Source organism: Symphalangus syndactylus, chromosome 9 (genome assembly GCF_028878055.3).
Source record: "Symphalangus syndactylus isolate Jambi chromosome 9, NHGRI_mSymSyn1-v2.1_pri, whole genome shotgun sequence".
Lineage (NCBI taxonomy): Eukaryota > Metazoa > Chordata > Mammalia > Primates > Hylobatidae > Symphalangus > Symphalangus syndactylus.
In genome coordinates, this window is record NC_072431.2 from 139,475,520 (window position 1) to 139,496,467 (window position 20,948).

General features: G+C 44.6%; 1 protein-coding gene across 4 annotated transcripts in view; it reads right to left on the reverse strand.

Moving 5' to 3' along the window:
- The window catches only part of DOCK8 (dedicator of cytokinesis 8), a 241,650-nt gene that overhangs the window by 62,477 nt on the left and 158,225 nt on the right, over window positions 1-20,948 (reverse strand). For 3 of the 4 annotated variants that reach the window (XM_055294375.2, XM_063609923.1, XM_055294379.2), the window contains 4 exons: window positions 17,552-17,647; window positions 13,433-13,528; window positions 7,096-7,245; window positions 4,750-4,863 (listed from right to left, as the gene is read on the reverse strand). In XM_055294375.2, coding sequence (XP_055150350.1) covers window positions 4,750-4,863; window positions 7,096-7,245; window positions 13,433-13,528; window positions 17,552-17,647 — 456 coding nt within the window. The remainder of the gene's footprint in view (window positions 1-4,749; window positions 4,864-7,095; window positions 7,246-13,432; window positions 13,529-17,551; window positions 17,648-20,948) is intronic. The other variant, XM_055294377.2, reaches the window with a different exon arrangement.

Here is a 20,948-nt window from a genome sequence, read left to right on the forward strand (position 1 = left end):
CCCAGCACTTCGAGAGGCAGAGGTGGGCGGATCACTTGAGGCCAGGAGTTCAAGACCAGTCTGGCCAACATGGTGAAACCCTGTCTCTACTAAAAATGCAAAAATTAGCGGAGAGCGGTGGCACACACTTGTAATCCCAGCTACTCGGGAAGGTGAGGCAGAAGAATCGCTTGAACCTGTGAGGCGGAGTTTGCAGTGTGCCAAAATTGTGCTACTGCACTCTGGCCTGGGCAACAGAGTAAGACTCCATCTCAAAAGAAAAAAAATAGACGTTTCAAAAATAATTTGAGTGATGTTTTGAAAAGAGGAGTAAGGTGCATTCCAAAAACATCCTCCCCAAAGGTCAAGACTCACAATGCCCCTACCCAAGTGATGAGTGTTCACTTAGTAGCACATTGTAAGTAACAGGCAGTAATTGAAGAAATGGATTTGCATATTTTTAGTGACCATTAAAAAAGACTAAGGTTGTATCCATTGCCACAAAACCTTTAGATGGCAGAAAACATAATAGGTTATGCAAAATGATAAACTCAGACGACTTTGTAAGAATACAACTTGCTTCAGGTATGAAGTTCATCCTGTATCTAGAGAGCTGGGATCAATGAATTAAATCACCAGGAATGGGCGTCAGTGACCTTTTGAGGCCTGAGTGCCACTAACGGTGCTAAGTAACATCCGTGGATGTTACTGGCAGACATAGACCACAGAATTGGTGGATAAATCTAATCCAGCCTAGTCTTCTTGCAGATGAGGAAATGAATGCCTCAAAGGCTGATGCTCCCAATCACAGAAGTAATTAATGGTGTCCCAGGAATCAGCATGTAGGCTTCTTGACTCCCGGTCTAGGGATCTTTGGCATTTGAGTCAAGGAGAGAAAGAAAAAAAGAAACGGTAACTAAAAGAAAAGGAAAGAATTTAAAGAGAAAGATAGCGAGGAAGAGAAAAGAAAGGAAAGACAAAGAGAAAATAAAAACATGAGTTTTGCAGGGAAGGCAGACATCTACCTTGGGTTGCCTTATTTCCCTGTTGGGAATGAAGATAGCCTGGGAATGTGAGTAGCTAAGCCTGGGTCTACAGTGGTGATCTAGGGTATCTTTCATACACTCAACTTAAAGTTTTGAAAACAGACTAACCTGGAATCCTAAATACTGAAGAAGGAGGGCAAGGAGGAGTGAAGTGTCCCTCTGCCATTCTATTCTGGTGGGTCCTGGGACAGAAAATCCGCTGCAGAGCAGGGGTCAGGGTGCATGGGATGGGGATGCTTGGGGACTTCTGATGTTTCCTTAGGATTCTTTTATTATTCTACTTTCTTATCAGGACTTCCCTTAGATGAGATTGGGTGTGTTCAGGGTGGTATGGCCGTAGACAGGACTTCCTTTAGAAAAGTCATGTGTTTTTCTTTTTTTGGAGGGGAGGTGTTATGTAAACAAGTCAAAGATTGTCTCTGTGTATTGGCCCCTGCGTTGTTTATTTCTTCACTGTAGACTGGTGCTGATCCCTTGGCTCATACCTAACTCAAATTTTACCATGCCCAGTCATTAACAAAAATAGCTCAAATAAGCAGATTTTCATCCATTTAGTGCCTGCCTTCTTTGCAGACCCCATAAAATCTCGATGGACAGCTGTTTACTAATGATAAGATAGAGCCTTGCAGATACAGGGCCCTAAGCTGCTACAGCCCTGGGGGCTTTCTGACCCAGAGACTCCCTGCTGTGCTGTGGAGCAGCCTCACCCAGATCTATAAGCTTCTGCCCTAATCCTCCTCTCCCCTGGGAGTTCCCCTGCTCCTCTGGATGGTGCCCTCCTCACTGCAAGCCTGCGGCTGTTCTCATGCTGGGAGGGGCTTCCGCTCTTATGTGACCCTGTCCAAGTGCTACTCAATGAAGCTTGTATGTAACTGCTTTTTATGGTTCTATCCTTTTCCTTGATCAGCCCTCAAATCTCTCAAACCCCCTAAGGGAGGAGCTTCTTATTTTAAAACTGAGGAAATTAAGACCCATAAAATTGGAAAAACTTATCTAAAGTCACTAAGTGACTAATCACAGAGAACTTGGTGGTGATGGGAGAGGTGGTGATGGTGGTGGAGGTGGGTAGTGGTGACGATGGTGACAATGGTGATGGTGGAAGAAGTGATGGTGGAGGTGAAGGAGGTGGTCATGGTGGAGCTAATGGTGGTGATGGTGGAGGAGGTAGCAATATTGGAGGTGATAGGAAAGGTGATAATATTGCTAGAGGTGGGCAGGGCGATGGTGGTGATGGTGGAGAAGATGGTGGCGGTGGAGAAGGTGGTGATGGTGGCGGTGGAGGTGGTGGAGGTGGTGGTGATGGTGGAGGTGGTGGTGGTGATGGTGGTGGAGGTGGTGATGGTGGTGGTGAAGGTGGTGGAGGTGGTGGTGATGGTGATGGTGGAGGAGGTGATGGTGATGGTGGAGGTGGTGGTGATGGTAGAGGAGGTGGTGATGGTGGAGGAGGTGGTGATGGTGGAGGACGTGGTGATGGTGGAGGTTGCGGTGATGATGGAGGTTGTGGTGATGGTGGAGGAGGTGGTGATGGTGATGGTGGAGGTGGTGGTGATGGTAGAGGTGGAGGTGGTGGTGATGGTAGAGGTGGTGGTTATGGTGGAGGTGGTGGTGATGGTAGAGGTGGTGGTGATGGTAGAGGATGTGGTGATGGTGAAGATGGTGGTGGTGGTGTAGAAGGTGGTGACGATGGAGGAGGTGGTGATGGCGAAGATGGTGGTGGTGGTGGAGGAGGTGGTGATGGTGGAGAAGGTGGTGATGATGGAGGAGGTGGTGATGGTGAAGATGGTGGTGGTGGTGGAGGAGGTGGTGGTGGTGAAGCAGGTGGTGGTGGTGGAGGTGGTGGTGATGGTGGAGAAGGTGGTGATGATGGAGGAGGTGGTGATGGTGGAGTTGGTGGTGATGGTGGAGGCGGTGGTGATGGTGGAGGCGGTGGTGATGGTGATGTGGAGGTGGTGCTGGTGGTGGTGATGGTGGAGTTGGTGGTGATGGTGGAGGGGGTGGTGGTGGTGGAGTTGGTGGTGATGGTGGAGGCGGTGGTGATGGTGGAGTTGGTGGTGATGGTGAAGGAGGTGGTGATGGTGGAGTTGGTGGTGATGGTGGAGGGGGTGGTGATGGTGGAGTTGGTGGTGATGGTGGAGGCGGTGGTGATGGTGGAGTTGGTGGTGATGGTGGAGGCGGTGGTGATGGTGGAGGAGGTGGTGATAGTGATGTGGAGGTGGTGCTGGTGGTGGTGATGGTGGAGGTGGTGGTGATGGTGGAGGTGGTGGTGATGGTGGAGGTGGTGGTGATGGTGGAGGCGGTGGTGATGGTGGAGGAGGTGGTGATAGTGATGTGGAGGTGGTGCTGGTGGTGGTGATGGTGGAGGTGGTGGTGATGGTGGAGGTGGTGGTGATGGTGGAGGTGGTGGTGATGGTGGAGGTGGTGGTGATGGTGGAGGCGGTGGTGATGGTGGAGGCGGTGGTGATGGTGGAGGAGGTGGTGATGGTGATGTGGAGGTGGAGGTGGTGGTGATGGTGGAGTTGGTGGTGATGGTGGAGGCGGTGGTGATGGTGGAGGAGGTGGTGATGGTGATGTGGAGGTGGAGGCGGTGGTGATGGTGGAGTTGGTGGTGATGGTGGAGGCGGTGGTGATGGTGGAGGAGGTGGTGATAGTGATGTGGAGGTGGTGCTGGTGGTGGTGATGGTGGAGGTGGTGGTGATGGTGGAGGTGGTGGTGATGGTGGAGGTGGTGGTGATGGTGGAGGTGGTGGTGATGGTGGAGGTGGTGGTGATGGTGGAGGCGGTGGTGATGGTGGAGTTGGTGGTGATGGTGAAGGAGGTGGTGATGGTGGAGGAGGTGGTGATGGTGACGTGGAGGTGGTGCTGGTGGTGGTGATGCTGGAAGTGGTGGTGATGGTAGAGGAGGTGGTGATGGTGGAAGTGGTGGTGATGGTGGAGGAGGTGGTGATGGTGACGGTGATGTGGAGGTAGTGGTGGAGGTGGTGATGGTGACGTGGAGGTGGTGCTGGTGGTGGTGATGGTGGAAGTGGTGGTGATGGTAGAGGAGGTGGTGATGGTGGAAGTGGTGGTGATGGTAGAGGAGGTGGTGATGGTGGAAGTGGTGGTGATGGTAGAGGAGGTGGTGATGGTGGAACTGGTGGTGATGGTGGAGGAGGTGGTGATGGTGACGGTGATGTGGAGGTAGTGGTGGAGGTGGTGCTGGTGGTGGTGGACGTTGTGGTTTATGTACTTGGTTTATGAAATATTTGCTATATGCTCAGTGAAATTAAATCTCTTTCAATGATTTTATTTAAGAACACTTTAAAGGGTTCTTTCAAGTCGGAGCATCACAACAGCAATTTAATTAATTACCCTAATATGTGAAAAGAGACCTCAGACTGGGAGCGCGAGGACTCTTCAAAGACTGAAAGTACTGTGTAGCCATGTTAATTTTCTGTTGAATGTCCAATTGAAGATTCAGATCGTATCACAAATTTTAATTCCCACAGATGAATCTGTTGACCCTTCTACACTGTATCAGTAAATGCTCCAGGAATCAAGGTAAACCAGCACGTCTGAGGAATGTCCATGGCACAGACATGAGGGATGTGCTGCAAAACACAGGGTGTGTAGGATTCATGCCAACTCAGCAATGAATAAGACAGCGTACCATGGCAACGAACATCACATTATATGAGAAGGAACAAAATGGCTCGCTCGGGGGTGGGGTGGGGTGGGGGGACACTCACCTGGTTGCAATAATGTCTGATGAGGTTAAACACAAAGCCCCGATCCATGAGGGAGAGAAGGTCATACAAGAAGAAAGCCAGGCTGATGTTCATCTTTTCCGCCTGTTCGTTTTCCTTAAAAACAAACAAACACCCAAATCATTTTATGGTACACTCTGGATTTGAACTTCCAGGTCACTGGTGGGAAAATTGGGAGAGACAGGCCCTATTATTTCAGCCACTGTCCTTCTGGGTGACACTGGGCAAAGTAGTTGAGTCTCCTTTAACTAAAGCCATGACTGTGAGGTTGAATCAAGTAATTATTCATGTACTGTTAATATTTAGGTGCATTTCCTTCCAGTCACTTTTTTTTCTACATGCATATTTATATGTGTATAATTAAGCTCATTCTCTATATACTGTGTTGGATCCTATTTTTTTTTAATATCCTGGTAACTTTTTTTTTGTAACTATTTTCTTTTTTTTTGGCAAACTGACTTGAAAAGTACTTACTGTTTTCAATGAGATAGTTTCTTAATTTTTAAGGATTATTACAAAAAATCCAATCAGGATAAAAGAATTAGTTTTTACCTAAGAAATGTATTCCCCAATTAGGCAGCATTTCCAGCCTAAGAGAGGTCAGAGTCAGACTCCACAGGGTATATTCACTCCGTAGGGTGAATTCCTCCATGAATCCCAATTAATAAGCTACGCCTATTTTTAAAATTTTTAATTTCTGTTATTTCTCAGTGCTCCTGTTTATGAGGGATTTTACAGTGCTTCAGAGCAATCTGGGATTCAGTTTTTCATGTTTATGTCCTTTATTTTCAGAAGGACAAATCAATTTCCTTTGACACTATTAAAAATATGGTTTGAAACTATTTTGCTTTTGTTAATATGCAATTTGCAAATTCAAGCCATGCTGACCAGTCAAGTCACTGGGATGGATGGGGACCTGATAAAGAGGTTGCCACAGCATCGCTGAGAGGTCCTCGAACTCTCTCCGCATTCTCCACGTGGCCACTCTTCCTGGGTGGCTTACATGACTCAGTATCTGGGTTTAAAATCTCCAGTCTTGGCTTTACTGCTGGCTGTGTGTGACTTGTGGAAAATTTATCAACCTCACTGTGCCTTATTCTCACATCTGCCAATATGGAGATAGCATTGCTGTTCCAACAAAGTTTGCCATGAGGAATAACCAAACGAAAATCTCCTGAGCACTTGGTACTATGCAAATTCTCAATAATGACAAAGCTATTAACAATAAACATTGCTTCCTAAGATTTTTGTAGCTGCCTTTTAAACGTTTGATTTATTTCATTTTATATAGTTTTTAGCTTTTATTTTGAAATAATTTCACACTTACAGAAAAGATGCAAGAACAGTACAAAGAACCATTGTATACCCTTTAACGAAGCTTATCAATACTTGACATTTCGCTACATTTGCTTTAATATTCTATGAACATAAAAACATTTTTTTCTGAACCATTTGAGAATGGGTTGCAAATATCATGCCCATTTACCCCATAATACTTCAAGGTGTATTTCCTAAGAGCAAAAATATTATCTTTCATATCTACATTTTTCTTTTTTTTAGATGGAGTCTCACTCTGTCACCCAGGCTGGAGTGCTGTGGCACCATCTTGGCTCACTGCACCTTCCGCCTCCTGGGCTCAAGCGATTCTTCTGCCTCAGCCTCCCGAATAGCTGGGATTACAGGTACATGCCACTACACCCGGCTAATTTTCTGTATTTTTAGTAGAGATGGGATTTCAACATGTTGGCCAGGCTGGTCTCGAATGCCTGACCTCAAGTGATCTGGCCTCCCAAAGTGCTGGGATTACAGGTGTGAGCCACTGCACCCGGCCTGACATGATAATTTAAACCACAGTCCATATTGCAATTTCTCTCTCTCTCTCTTTTTTTTTTTTTTTTTTTTTTTTTTTTTTGAGACAGAGTCTCATTGTGTCACCCAGGATGGAGTGCTGTGGCACCATCTCGGCTCACTGCAACCTCTGTCTCCCGGGTTCAAGCAGTTCTCCTGCTTCTGCCTCCCAGTTGCTGGGATTACAGATATGCACAACCATGCTCAGCTAAGTTTTGTATTTCTAGTAGAGATGGGGTCTTACCATGTCACCACGTTGGCCAGGCAGTTCTCGAACCCCTGGCCTCATGTGTGTAATTTCTTTATAACAATTTTCCAGCCCCACATCAGGGTCCAGTCCAGTATAACATACTGAGTTTAACTGTCATTACAGTTATATTTTAATTATTGTTTTAAAATGATGCTTATTTTTCTCTGATTATGAAAGTAATATATGTTCCAGGTAAACAATTTAGAAAATAAAGAGAAAAATACAGTTACCTTCTGTGCTTTTACTAAAAGGGCTGCAATTTCCGAGGTGACCACATTAACAATAGTAGTTATGTCATCCATGAAACGGTCAGAAAAACGAGTCCTCCGAAAACTGTCCCGTTCGTCCATGTTATGTACATGCTGGGCCATGCTTTTCACCTACGGAGCGGGATGGGGGAAACGTCAACATGGAGACTGGTGACCTGCTTGTACAATGCAGAAAAGGGGGAAAGACTCACAGAAATGCTAACAATGGATTTTCTGACGCTTTATCTGTGCTGGTGGTGCCTGAGCAAGCTCTGGACTAAAATGCTGCAGACACACCAATGGTTACCATGGTGGCGGGAGGTGGGAAGGGTGTCCTCTTTTTGACCCCAAGTCAGAGGCTTCCTTCTTGGTGCTGACAAAGCCAGGAGCTTAATTCTTTAGCTACAGTGTTCTCAACTGCCTACATCCTGGAAGGCAGACCTGAGCTGGGCTCCTGTAACCAGCTAGGTGTCTTCTATCATAGGACAGAACACACGACGTAGAAAGGAGCAGTTTATCACAAGGTTCTTGATGCGAACTAAAGTCTTTTCTGTTCCCGAAACTACAGTAAGGAGAACATGGGAGAAATGTTCCTCCTATCTTGAGTTTCAGTGTTTCTTGAGGGAGCACAGTTTTTCCAGAAACAGTTCTGTAGTTCCCAGCAGTTATCTTCTGCTCCTGGAAATTTTAGCTATATTATATATTGAGCAGGAAACATTGGCCAGCTGGAAACAGAACCACTATTTAGAACATTGCCTCCAGGGGAAACATTACCTCTAGGGGAAACTTTGAGTTCTATAAGTCTAATTTTTAGTTACATACATAATGCAGATGGTCACCAATTGACACAAAAATATCTATACACAGATTATCTCTCTAACTATCTAGTATCTCTATGTAGATATCTTTGTGTCAGTACATGTCACCGATTGACACAAATTGCTGTATTGACACAAACTGGTGTATATTGTGGTTACATATATAATGCAAACAATTCATCAACTGACACAAAGATATTTATATACAGATATATCTATATGGATATACATATCGTATCTATATATAGATATCCTTGTGTCAGTTGGCGACTGTCTGCATTATGACTAGAATAATACTATCTCAATGCCTACCACAATTTTAAATCAAGATCATGCTTATTTTTTGGACATCTTCTTGGGGCCAGGAGATTCACAGGTCAATATAGGCCCCCTTGACACCACCTGAGGGTGAGTCTTATCCTTGCTGGAAGTTGCTTACGCTATCAGGAACATGGGGAAGACTAGGAGGTCTTGTGGTTGGGTCCCTACACTCTGAAATCATTTTCATGAAAGTGTCTAGATTAGTCAGACAGCCATTGCAATACTACTACTACTACTGCTACTACTACTACTAATAATGGCACTAGAAGTTGAACTACCCACATTTGCCCTCTGTGTTGAGACTGGAAGAAGAGGGGACTTCCACTCCCAGGAGCTGCATGAGAGAAGGTTAATGCAGTAACAGCAGAATTCAGTTTCTAAGGACGCATGCAGCACTGGCAATTTTTGTTAGCATGGAAACAAATAGAAAAAACAAAGGGAAGGTAAAATAAGAAAAAAACCAGAGACACAGGCTTCATGTGTTTCATGTTTTCAGATAATGCCATGGCTAGCTCAGGGAAGACCTAAGGACATCAAATCCTAAAGCTCAGTATAGAAACCATGGTTTTTCCTCATGGCGGCATCCTGTTTGGTTTGGGATACAGAGATGGGTTCATATCCCACAGGGCCGCATGCACCTGGTGAGAAGACCTGAATGAAGGGTAGGAACTGGACCCATTTTTGTCTGAAAAAAGCCTCTCTCTCACTATGCTCCTAACAAAGGACTTAAGAAGATAAGGCGTCTTTGTTTTGGGCAATGCCGATCCTGATTCTGGGCAGGCTAACCACCCCAGCACTAAGACTTTCAGAACTCACTGCTGTATTTGGCTCCTGTCTGCTAAGTTTGGCCATCCTACAACCAAATAAATAATTCTCACAATACCATACTTCCAACCAATGGCCTCTTTCCAGACTGTCAGCAGCTTGCCAGCTACTGTGTTCTCTGGATCTCCAGAGAAGAAAATCCAGTAGAAACACTAGTGGAGGCCTGGCCCATTATTTGTTGAGTGGGGCGAGGCACAAAAATCTTTTCCCCTATATGGGCCTTTGTGGCCCATTTAAAGTAAGGGTACCTCTAAAGAACCCCTTAATGTGGAACTTCATGTCCTGAGTGAGTAAACTAGGTCACCTATTTATTTCTCCAAGGTCTGGCTCAGCAGTTTCTAGAAGCACAGGGATTTTATTCATTAGCAAGTGTGAAAGTCGCCCAAGGATTGTGTTTAGCAGCTCTAATGCCAAGGTGATTGTTCATCAGCGCTTGGGCATTGACACAACTAGAGGGTGTTAAATTGCCCAGGTTGTTGGCTAAGGCCAAGGAAGCTGTTGTCTTTCTCAAGCTTTTTGGAAAAAAAACAAAACAAAACTGTTTTGGTTTTCAAATAACTTCCTGGGCATTGGTCAGGCAAATGCATAAACAGTGTATGAAGAATTGGGCACCTTGTCTGAGTCTGAGATCAATTTCCTTGCAAAGTTCTGGCTGGGAGATGATAGTTTCCATTTGCCTCGACCCCAGCTCCCTGATGGATTGTTTGTCCTTCTCTGTCTCTGAATGCTGGAAAGGGGGTCTTGAGGGACCACATCACTCAGGCCCCCTTAACCTTTGGCGTCCAGTTGGAGTTGGCCAATAGGAGCACAAACAAGGGGATCAGTAGGTGGGAGAACAGAGAGGCCCAGGTAGTTACTCAGTTCCGCTGACCTCATCCCTGCTGCAGTGGGGTCCTGGTAGTGGCAACATTTTTCTAAGGCCCCAGGCTCCTTTTCTAAGACTGTCTCATCTGCCTCCAGATTTTTCTAGGCCCCAGTTACTCTGCTGTACTCTTGATTCTTTAGAGCTAGCATAGATAAAGGCTTCTGCCAGCTGCTGTACCTTGGGGATTCTCACCAATCCTCACTGGCCCCTGAATCTCCCATACATGCTAAGCAGAGTCCTTTTGATCATGCCTTTCAGTTAACCCTTTTGGGCAATGGAAACTCTGTCCTGCCAGGACCTGATAGACTTAGGCTTTAGGCTGCTGGTAGAACTGGTGTCTTGGGTGATCTGCATGTTGACAAACCCCTGCAATATGCTTAGATTAGCAAGGGCTTTCTTCCCAAAAAACTTCATCTGTTTACCATAAGGGACTTCCTAGAGGTAAGACGGGCCATGTGCTTTAGCTTACACTTTCTATTCTGGGCCAACCAAGCCCTAGTAAATAAATGTGCAAGGCCAAAAGCAGTTAGGGGCAGTGAAGTGGCACTGCTGAAGCCTTTGGCTGACTTGGAGACTCTCCTTATGGCCACCACCCTTCCTCCAACCCCATCTGTAAATTTGGGATAATAAAAGCTCCTCCTACCTCAAGATTGCATAGTGATTACATTAGATAATGCTTTAAAATGCTCAAAACACTGCCTGGCACATATACAGTAAGATGCTCAGTACATTTTTGATGTGATTATTCTTTCTCCCACTGGTACGCCAACTATTATTGGGATTCTATGAAGAACAGAGTCATCATTACACCTGCAGAGAATGCAGACTTCCTTTGGAAAGAGAGCTCTAAGATGCCACATGGAACCACTCAGAATTACCAACACTGAATTCCACATTGGGAATGAATTATTTGTATGAATTATCCATAGCTGGATTATGACTCAAGTGAATCTTCTTCTTCTTCTTGCCCCCCACTTTTTTTTTTGAGACAGGGTCTCAATCTGTTGCCCAGGCTGGAGTGCAGTGGCATGATCATGGCTCACTGCAGCCTTGAACTCCTGGGCTCCAGTGATGCTCTTGCCTCAGCCTGCTGAGTAACTGAGACTACAAGCATATGCTACCACACCCAGCTAATTTTTTCATTTTTGCAGAGCCAGGCTGAGTGAATCTTCTTTATGGAGAGACATGATGGTGGGTGGGATGTGTAAATAGAAGCAGGATATAAAGGGCATGGGGTGTTGGTTTTGATACTTCTCATGCCTCAAGAAACAAGAGGGGAATGGATTTTATGGCCCAGGCCATTTCCTGCCAGAGCATGGAGCTCATGTCTCATTGCTAATGCTCTTGCCCCAAGACTTGAGAGCTGCAGCCACCACCTTACTTAGCTTGGCTTTTAGAACGAAAAAAATTCTGGTGTTGTCTGGGTACAAATTCCAAAAGACTCGTAGCTCTGTTTAGGACTCACAGAACAGAGGTGCTGTAGACCAGTGGATCATTAACAGGCTTAGAAGTCACCTGAGAAGACAGGTAAATGCACAATGCTGGCCTCCAGCCTCCTAATTTTAGTGCTTTAAGAAAGAATCTCTGCTTTATTTTTACTAAGCACCTCCAGGTGGTTCTGTGGCAAAGGTTTGGGACGATGCTTTGGGACCCTTCTCAAAACAGAGGTTGGGACTTTGCAAAACTTCATGGGATTTGAATCCTGGGTGTGTTTCTGTGGCATGAACCTGACTTCTTCTGAACTCTGTTCCACATTGCTTCCTATTTCCTCCCCAGGGGATGTTTCATTTTTGTTTCCTTTGCCCTTTGTTCTCTATGTCCTACTGTCAGCATTTCTCCCTTTTTCTTGAGCTTCAACTTGCATATAAAAACTAGAGCTTAGGTGGAAACCCTCCCATCTCTTTAGACTCTTTTTATTTTTTAGACGGAGTTTCGCTCTTTTTGCCCAGGATGGAGTGCAATGGCGCAATCTCAGCTCACTGCTGCCTCTGCCTCCCAGGTTCAAGCAATTCTCCTGCCTCAGCCTCCTGAGTAGATGGGATTACAGGCACCTGCCACCATTCCCGGCTAATTTTTCTATTTTTAGTAGAGACGGGTTTTGTCACGTTGGCCAGGCTGTTCTCAAACTCCGGACCTCAAGTGACCCGCCTGCCTCAGCCTCCCAAAGTGCTAGGATTACAGGTGTGAGCCACCATGCCCAGCCTAGACTCTCTTTAAAAAAAAAAAAAAAAAAAAAAAAAAAGATTCACTTAATGGGACAGGGGAAAGAACCCAGTGAATATAAAGCTATCACTATTGCTAAATCTCAACCTATTCCAAATCCTGCACATTGTTTGCATATATATTTTTATATAGTTGGTGGCGATGTCTTTAGACCTTTCTCATTCAACATCATCTCACTATGCATCTCTGTTTATCAACATTGATGAAATGTTTATTTTTAGTGCCTCTATGGTAAAATCCTTTCACTTCCATTAATAAACAAAAAAATAGTTATCACTATTATTCCCCTTATTTTAAAATGAAGGTATTATGGCTATAACTTTTGCTTTTCTGCTCAAGTAATAGTAGAAGTTTTAGGATAAACAGATATACAAATTTCATTCTGTTTTCCAACAGATATTATTTGGGCCTTGCATGGTACCAAGCAGTGTGCTGAGGCTAGAGATGGGATAATACGCAAAAGAGACCCAAATCCTAAAAATCTAATAGTTGAGACAGAAAAAACAATTAGAAAGTGTGATAAGCGCTAGGAAGGAAATAAATAGGGTGCTCAGAAGGAGAATAATAGAGGAAGATATATTACAGTATAAGCTGGTCAGAAAAGGCCTCTTGGGGACGGTTCCACTGAAGCTGAAATCTACAAAGAATAGAAACCGTGTGTGTTGGGGGTGCGGAGGTGAAAGCTAGGGAGCAGGAAGAGAACCTGGAAAAGGCTGTGAGGCCAAAACGGCCTTGGCATCTTCAAAGCACCAAAAGAGGACCATGCGGCTGAATGACGGGGGAATGTGGCGTGAGATGAGGTTAGAGAGGGAGGAAAACAACAGAATCATACGAGGGCTTTTTAGGTCATGATAAAAATTGTGCCTTCTTCTCAGTGCAGTGAAAATCACCGATGGGTTTTTAAAAGGAGCGTGACATTCTCTGTTTAGTATTGGCTGTCATGTGCAGAATGGGTGGGCCAAGGGCAAAAATGGATACAGGCAGGAAAAAGAGGATGTCATTGCGAGAGGCACACGAGAGATGACGGTGTGTGGCCAGGTGGGTAGTGGTGAAGGTGATGAGAACTCACAGGATGGAGATAGATTTTCATGGCAGAAGCAACACAATTTAGTGGAAGAAGGATGGGGAGGGGTGAGAGATTATTAGATTTCAAGAAACCACCCCAGGTTTTCAGCAGGGGCGACTCAGTGAACAAAACGTCAATTCCTTTCTGCCATGTGCTTCTCTTGGCCTATTGAGCATAGATACAAACGTGCAAGAATCTCACCAGAAGCTCAAAGAAGAACCAGGCATACTTGAAGACTGTTTCTCTCACCATTCCGGTGCTGACCACCATCTGCAGGGCAAGCTCCTCATGGAAATGCTAAATAAGAACCAGAAAAATTAGGCCGTGATGGCAAAGGCTATTATTATTCACCAACACTTTTTTTCGTTTCTTTTTTCCCCCCAGTTTAATAGCTTGTCAGTTCCTGAAGCATGTGTCTTAGACGTTCTAGGCAGTAAGTGGTGGATGGCAAAGTCAGTGCTGAGATCACCTGAGACAGGAGGACATTTCGGTGGGTAGAAGGCTGGGGTCAGTGCTGCACAGGACATTTGAAGGAGTGGACTCAGCCTGGGAGTGAAACTCTATCCTATGAGGGAAACATTCTGGGTAGCCATTAAAACCGGTACCATCTTACTTTCCTCTCGGGTCCTGCTGAAAACTCTGTGTGACCATGTGTAAGCCATTCCTCTCTTCGCCCTCAGGTTTCTCATCCATAAAATCAGTTGGTTGGTGGCAGCAGTTCTCAAACTTTTTTTTTTTTTTTTTTGAGATAGGGCTGCCCTCTGTCGCCCAGGCTGGAGTGCAGTGGCGTAATCTCACTCACTGCAACTTCCCTGGCTCAAGCAATCCTCCCACCTACTTTAGTCTCAAGTAGCTGGGACTAAAGGTGTGTGCCACCAAGCCCAGCTAATTTTTTTTTTTTTTGGTAGAGATAGGGTTTCGCCATGCTGCCCACTTAGTCTCAAACTCCTGAGCTCAAGTAATCCACCTGCCCTGGCCTCCCAAAGTGCTGGGATTACGGGTGTGAGCCACTACGCCCGGCCTCTGTGTATCAGAATCTCCTGGAGGGCCTGACGAAACACAGACTGGGGGGCCTCACCCCCAGATACTCTGATTCAATAGCCTGGGAATTTGCATTTCTAACAAGTTCCCGGGTGCTGCTGCTGCTGCTCGTCCAGGGTTACACTTTAAGGACCACTGTCTAGATGGTGTGTAAACTCTCTAGGAGACTGGACAATTTTTGTTTTTATAATGCCAATATGGCATTGTGGGAAACAGGGTCGGTGGGGTTTAGGAGAGGATCTTGGCCTCTGAAAGGCATAGTAGTATCAGCCTTAACTCACAACTTCTAAATTTCGATGTCCCAGGGCCAGATGCTTGGAAAGTCCCCCAGCACCACTTTGCATCTTCACTTCCTTCAAGTCACCTACTGCTCAGTAGCAAATGGCTCACATGGTGACTTATACCTTTCCCATTCTCCAGCATATCTGGCTACATGTTCATGCTCCTGACAATCATTTTGATGAGGAAGAAGTTCAAGACTAAAGGTAGGGCAATCTGTCCATTACAGTGTGCCTGATAATGTCCTGGTCTTAAAATAGAAAGTCTTATATCTTGGGGACTCCCTTAGTCCTGGGCAAATGAGAACAGTTGGTCACCCTAACTAATACCAAAAACGATGTCTAGGAATTTTCTGTGGTTTTCTTTCATCTTATGCCCACAAAACCTGGAATAAACATAGATAAACTCATTTTTTTTTCTGGTAAGAAAGTAGGTAAGAAAGCTAAAGCTATTTGAACACCCTAATATCATATCCTTATTTGCAAATTGTTTTAAAGTCAACATCTAAAGCAAAAACTGATTACAGCAAACATTGCTCTTGACAGTCGTTTAAATTAGCCCTCCACAGAGGGCTAGGTGTGTTGACTCATGCCTGTAATCCTAGCACTTTGGGAGGCCGAGAAGGGCAGATTACTTGAGGTCAGGAGTTTGAGATGAGCCTGGCCAACATGGTGAAACCCCATCTATACTAAAAATACAAAAATTAGCCAGATGTGGTGGTTCACGGTTGTAATCCCAGCTACTTGGGAGGCTGAGGCAGGAGAATCACTTAAACCTGGGAGGCAGAGGTTGCAGTGAGCCAAGATTGCAACACGGCACTCCAGCCTGGGTGACAGAGTAAGTGAGACTCTGTTTCAAAAAAAAAAAAATTACCCACAGAGTCCAGTATGCATGCAACCCAATGTACTAATTCTTGTGTACATTAAAATTTGAGAGCTACTTAGCTAAACTAAAAGATGACAAAAGGAAAATCTCTGTATACATGCTTGGGTATTTTAACCAATTAGATCCCCAGTGGGTTAGTGGTGATGAATGGAGAATGCTTAGATGTTTCAGCTTATTGACTGGTTTCACTTTGTTTTGTGAGATTAGTCAAACCTTAATAATTTTAATACACGTTAACACATTTGTTTGCTGTTGTGAGTCTTAAGTGAAGCTGTCTCACTTGAGAGAGGCGTGGGGTTGAGTTTTAAGCTAGCAGGTGGTCTAACTGTGCACATGATATAACTGGACTATACCTTGATCTTCTCATTGTGGGAAAGACGTGCTCCCCCAGCTTCAAAGGTCGCCTCTAGAAAATAGGTCAGTTTGTCTGCCAGGGTCTTATGGCAAGAAGAGATTAGACAAGGATAAGCTGCTTCTTAAAGTAATTTATGCTGCTTTCTGGGCAGGATTATTACAAGAACACCTTGCTCTGGAGGTTATATAAAATAGCCAAGCAGCAAAGCTCTGTCTGCTAAGCTATTAAGGAAACATATTGGCCAAACTTCCCTTTGAAATAAAGTGTCTCTATTCTGCTCATTTCGGGTCAAAACATGGCAACTGCAAAATCAGACAGGATATGGGTTAAAGAAGTCAGGCTATAAGCAAATAATGGCTTTTAAGAAAGGAAAATGGTATAATACTTATAACCAGTCACTGCATAGGGCCTATGATAGCCTAATATTAAATTTTAGAGCAAGTGGACAAATTTGTTCTTAGCCTAACTATGTCTTTTTTCACTTTTCCTTTTATAGTTAAATCCTGATACCTCTCACTAGACATATGGTGCCTGGAAAACTGCGAAGCGTGTAGCACCAGGCCCCGGCCCTCCCACACTTGATCTTTCCCTCACTCAGTCCAAAGGGAGACTTGGGGAGGCTCATTCCCTCCTTGCCTGTTTAATAAACATTTCCCTGTGATGTTAGCTCTTGCAAATGGCTTCCTGTGTTATCCTTTGCAATATGCATATTTACTTTTTTTCTTTTTTTTTTTTTTTTGAGATGGAGTCTCATTCTGTCGCCCAGGCTGGAGCGCAGTGGCACGATCTCAGCTCACTGCAGCCTCTGCCTCCCGTGTTCAAGTGATTCGCCTGCCTCAGCCTCCTGAGTAGCTGAGATTACAGATGCCTGCCACCATGCCCAGCTAGCTTTTGTATCTTTAGTAGGAGGCGGTTTCACCGTGTTGGCCAGGCTTATCTCGAACTCCTGACCTCAGGTGATCCACCCACCTCGGCCTCCGTAAGTACTGGGATTACAGGTATGAGCCACCGTGCCCTGCTGTATTTACATTTTAATACAGGTCTTCCAAGACATTAAAAACTTAAGTAGCTACTATAAAGGTGAGACTCTTGGGTGCCTAGAAGAGAGGAAACTTAGGGCAGACAGTTTTTTCTCCCTCCATCGCTCAGACCACATAGGCTGTGACTATGATTGGGGAATTTTGTTGCTTTAAAAATCCTGGTAAGCAGTTTAACAGCTTTTAAAGTTTCTGAACTCATAGGTAAGGCTGATTGTGAAGAATTACGAGGAAGCATTTCATATTAGTTTATATAGTATTGAAACAAGTGATACCTAATTATTGCCATTCACTTTTGTCAAGGATGAATTGTCCCCAGCTTTCCCTCTACTAAAAGGAGGCTAACGCAGTGGTTCTCAAAATGTGGTCCCCGGACCAGCATCAGCGGGGAACTTGTTAGAAATGCAAATTCTTGAGCCTCCAGCTCAGATCTATTGAATCAGAAACTCACAGGAGGTAGGGTCTAGCGATGAGTTTTAACAAGACTTCCAGGTAATTCTGATGCATGAGAAAGCGGGAGAAACACTGAGTTAATGCGCAGTTAGGTGGTCAAACGCGGGGTAAAGGACAGGGCTGCAAAAGTGTGTGTGGGGTGTGTGTGTGTGTTAGCACATCAAGAACAGGCAGGGGAGCACTTTGACTATTTTCAAGCACAGCGTGAGGGCATGAGGAAATCCTTCTGTTCTCATCCCGGGATGAATTTCACATTGCTGGGTTCGGTACCTTTTTGCTGGCTGGCCTTGGGGCTGCAGTTGAACCTGGAACGTCACTATTGCCAGAGCAATAGTAAGACATCCGGCTGCAGTTGCGATCGGCGATCTAAAACACACAAACCATGGCTTAACAGTGAACCAACCATGGAAAGGTAAGCCAGACACCTGGAAATCACAAGCTCAGAATTCATTTTTTATACATTTTTTTCCCTGGTTACAAAGGTAAAACAATTGCCATAAGTAAATATAAAACAAAGCAGAGACAGTGAAGTTATACCTAATTCTACTTGCGCTTGAGATAATCCCCGTTAATAGTTTGTGTGTAGCAACCTACGGTGAAAAACTATTTAAGAATCTGGGGTGCTGAGTAGTCCCTTCCAACGTTCTAGGAGTCTGTGACTTCAGGGGATGCCAGGAAAAAATGTGTGGGAACAGTGTCTCTCTGTGGTTTCCTATGGTACTGCACCACACTGTCTCCTAAACACCATTGTCAAAAACCACCTCTGAAAGGAAGTGGAGGGGTCACGCTCTATGAGACATTTTCTCCCCATGCTACAAAATAATTAGAAAATTGTTAACCCTGTCCACATAAAAATTTAATATTTTCATTTTATTAAAGAAAAATAGAAAGATCAAGGCTGTCAGTAATAGCTGCAGACCACTTCTTTTCTGGGTGATCAGAAAGTGGTATTGCTGAAAGGGGCTTTCAGTATGAGGCTGAATTGTGATGGGCTGGCAATGTTTAACAACCAGTCGTCAGGGGGGTAGGGCTAATTTGTAGCATTTGCCAATTTCTGTGCCATAAATACTTTTCATCATAGCTGATTTCAATCTACCAACACGATGTCATGGAAATGCAGTTAGGGAGACATGTGTGGTAGCAAGCCATTATATAATATTTCCATCACACAGACACAGTAGACATAAAGAATGATGAATTTAGATATCATAGCATGTAGTGAAAGTATTAGGAAGGGACTAGGTTTCCCTTTTTAAAGTGAACTTTTAATTTTGGAGTAGTTATATAGTTATTATTAGATTTACAGAGAAGTTGCAAAGGTAGTATTTCTTATATGCCTTTCATTGCATTTCTCTTAGTATCTTTTATAGTAAGGTACATCTGTCAAAACTAAGAAATTAACATTGACATGTTACTATTAACTAAACCACGAACGATTTGGATTTCACCGAGTTTTGCACGCATGTCCTATTTCTGTTCCGGGATACAATCTAGCATACCACATTGCATTCAGATTACCTTTGTTTTTAATATAACTTATTTAATTTTAAGTTTATACGATTTAATTTTAACAATGTCTGTTTCAAAACTGGCTCAATAAATTCTGGAAAACTAAGCAATCAGCTTTTGGGAACAGGTACGAGCTCACTCCAGCACATCCCTGAACTGATTTTTGTAAGTCAAAAAGGATAGAATATCAAAAATTCCTGATGGCTCAAACTATAGATCATCAGCACCTCAGGGGGTGAATCCAGTGGTTTTTTTGTTTGTTTTATTTTTTTAAACGTAGTCTCGCTCTGCTGCCCAGGCTGGAGTACAGTGGCATGATCTTGGCGCACTGCAAGCTCCGCCTCCTGGGTTCACGCCATTCTCCTGCCTCAGCCTCCTGAGTAGCTGGCATTACAGGGGCCCACCACTACACCCGGCTAATTTTTTTGTATTTTTAGTAGAGACAGGGTTTCACCGTGTTAGCCAGGATGGTCTCGATCTCCTGACCTCATGATCCGCCCGCCTCAGCCTCCCAAAGTGCTGGGATTACTGGCATGAGCCACGGCACCCGGCCAAATCCAGTGTTTTTAAAAGATCCAGGGTAGATGGTTCTTAAGTTCATCCAGGGACCAGGATCTCTGCAGAGATGAGGACATGAGGCCCAGCACAGTTAAACGACTTTCCCATGACCACATGGCAGGGCAGTATTGGCGCCCAGCCCCAAACCCTGGTCTCCAGATTTCCTTCCTCATACCACACTGTGTCAAGTGGGTGAAATTTGTAAGGATGAAACTGTGTCTGTGTCTCAACCCAGAGATTTTGATTTCTCTTAATCAGGGGAAATGATATTACTCTAATAGCTCAGCCACCCTGAGGCCCCAGATCATTGGAGAAAAAATTCAGGCTAAGAACTCATCGTGGTAGCTTTGTGAGTAGACTAAAGACTGTTGGATCATATACTGCATCTTTTTAAAAAGGGTGAATTTTATGGTATGTGAATAATATCATAATCTTTTAAAAATTCCTAATGAGAGACAATCTACAAAATAACCTGACCATTACTCCTCAGAACTGTCAAGGTCATGAAGAACAAAGAAAGTCTAAGAAATTGTTCCCAGCAAGAGGAGCCACGGAGGCAAGATTGAAAAATATAATGTGGCACCCAGAATGGGATCCTGGGACAGAAAAAGGACATTGGAGAAAAACTGAGAAGATGAGAATAAAGATGACCTTAATGAATAATATTCCATGAATATTGGTTCACTAATTGTGCCAAAAGGACCATTCCAGTGTAAAATGTTAAAAAAGGAGAGACTGGATATAGAGTATATAATTCCATAACTCTAAAACTGTTCTGAAAGTAAAGCTTTACCATGAAAAAATTAAAGAATTCATAGAGGGAAAAACAATATACGGCAAGCCATCAACCCTTTCAGGATGTCAGTTTTTATTTGCTTGTAAAATTTGGCATTGTTCCTTGGGATTTTTTTTTTTTTTGGGATGGAGTCTTGCTCTTGTAGCCCAAGCTGGAGTGCAATGGCGCAATCTCAGCTCACTGCAACCTCTACCTCCTGTGTTCAAGCGATTCTCCTGCCTCAGCTTCCTGAGTAGCTGGGATTACAGGTGCCTGCCACCATGCCCGACTAATTTTTTGTATTTTTTTTGGAGACAGAGTTTTGCTCTTCTTGCCCAGGCTGGAGTGCAATGGCGCAATCTTGGCTCACTGCAACCTCCGCCTCCCAGGTTGAAGAGATTCTCCTGCCTCAGCCTCGCGAGTAGCTGGGATTACAGGCACGCACCACCATACCCGGCTAATTTTGCATTTTTAGTAGAGACGGGTTTCACCATGTTAGCCAAGCTGGTCTCGAACTCCTGACCTTGTGATCCACCCACCTCGGCCTCCCAAAATGCTGGGATTACAGGCGTGAGCCACCGGACTTGGCCAATTTTTTGTATTTTTTTTTTTTTTTTTTTTTGAGACGGAGTCTCGCTCTGTCACCCAGGCTGGAGTGCAGTGGCGCAATCTCGGCTCACTGCAAGCTCCGCCTCCCGGGTTCACGCCATTCTCCTGCCTCAGCCTCTCAGAGTAGCTGGGACTACAGGCGCCCGCCACCACGCCCGGCTAATTTTTTGTATTTTTAGTAGAGACGGGGTTTCACCATGGTCTCGATCTCCTGAC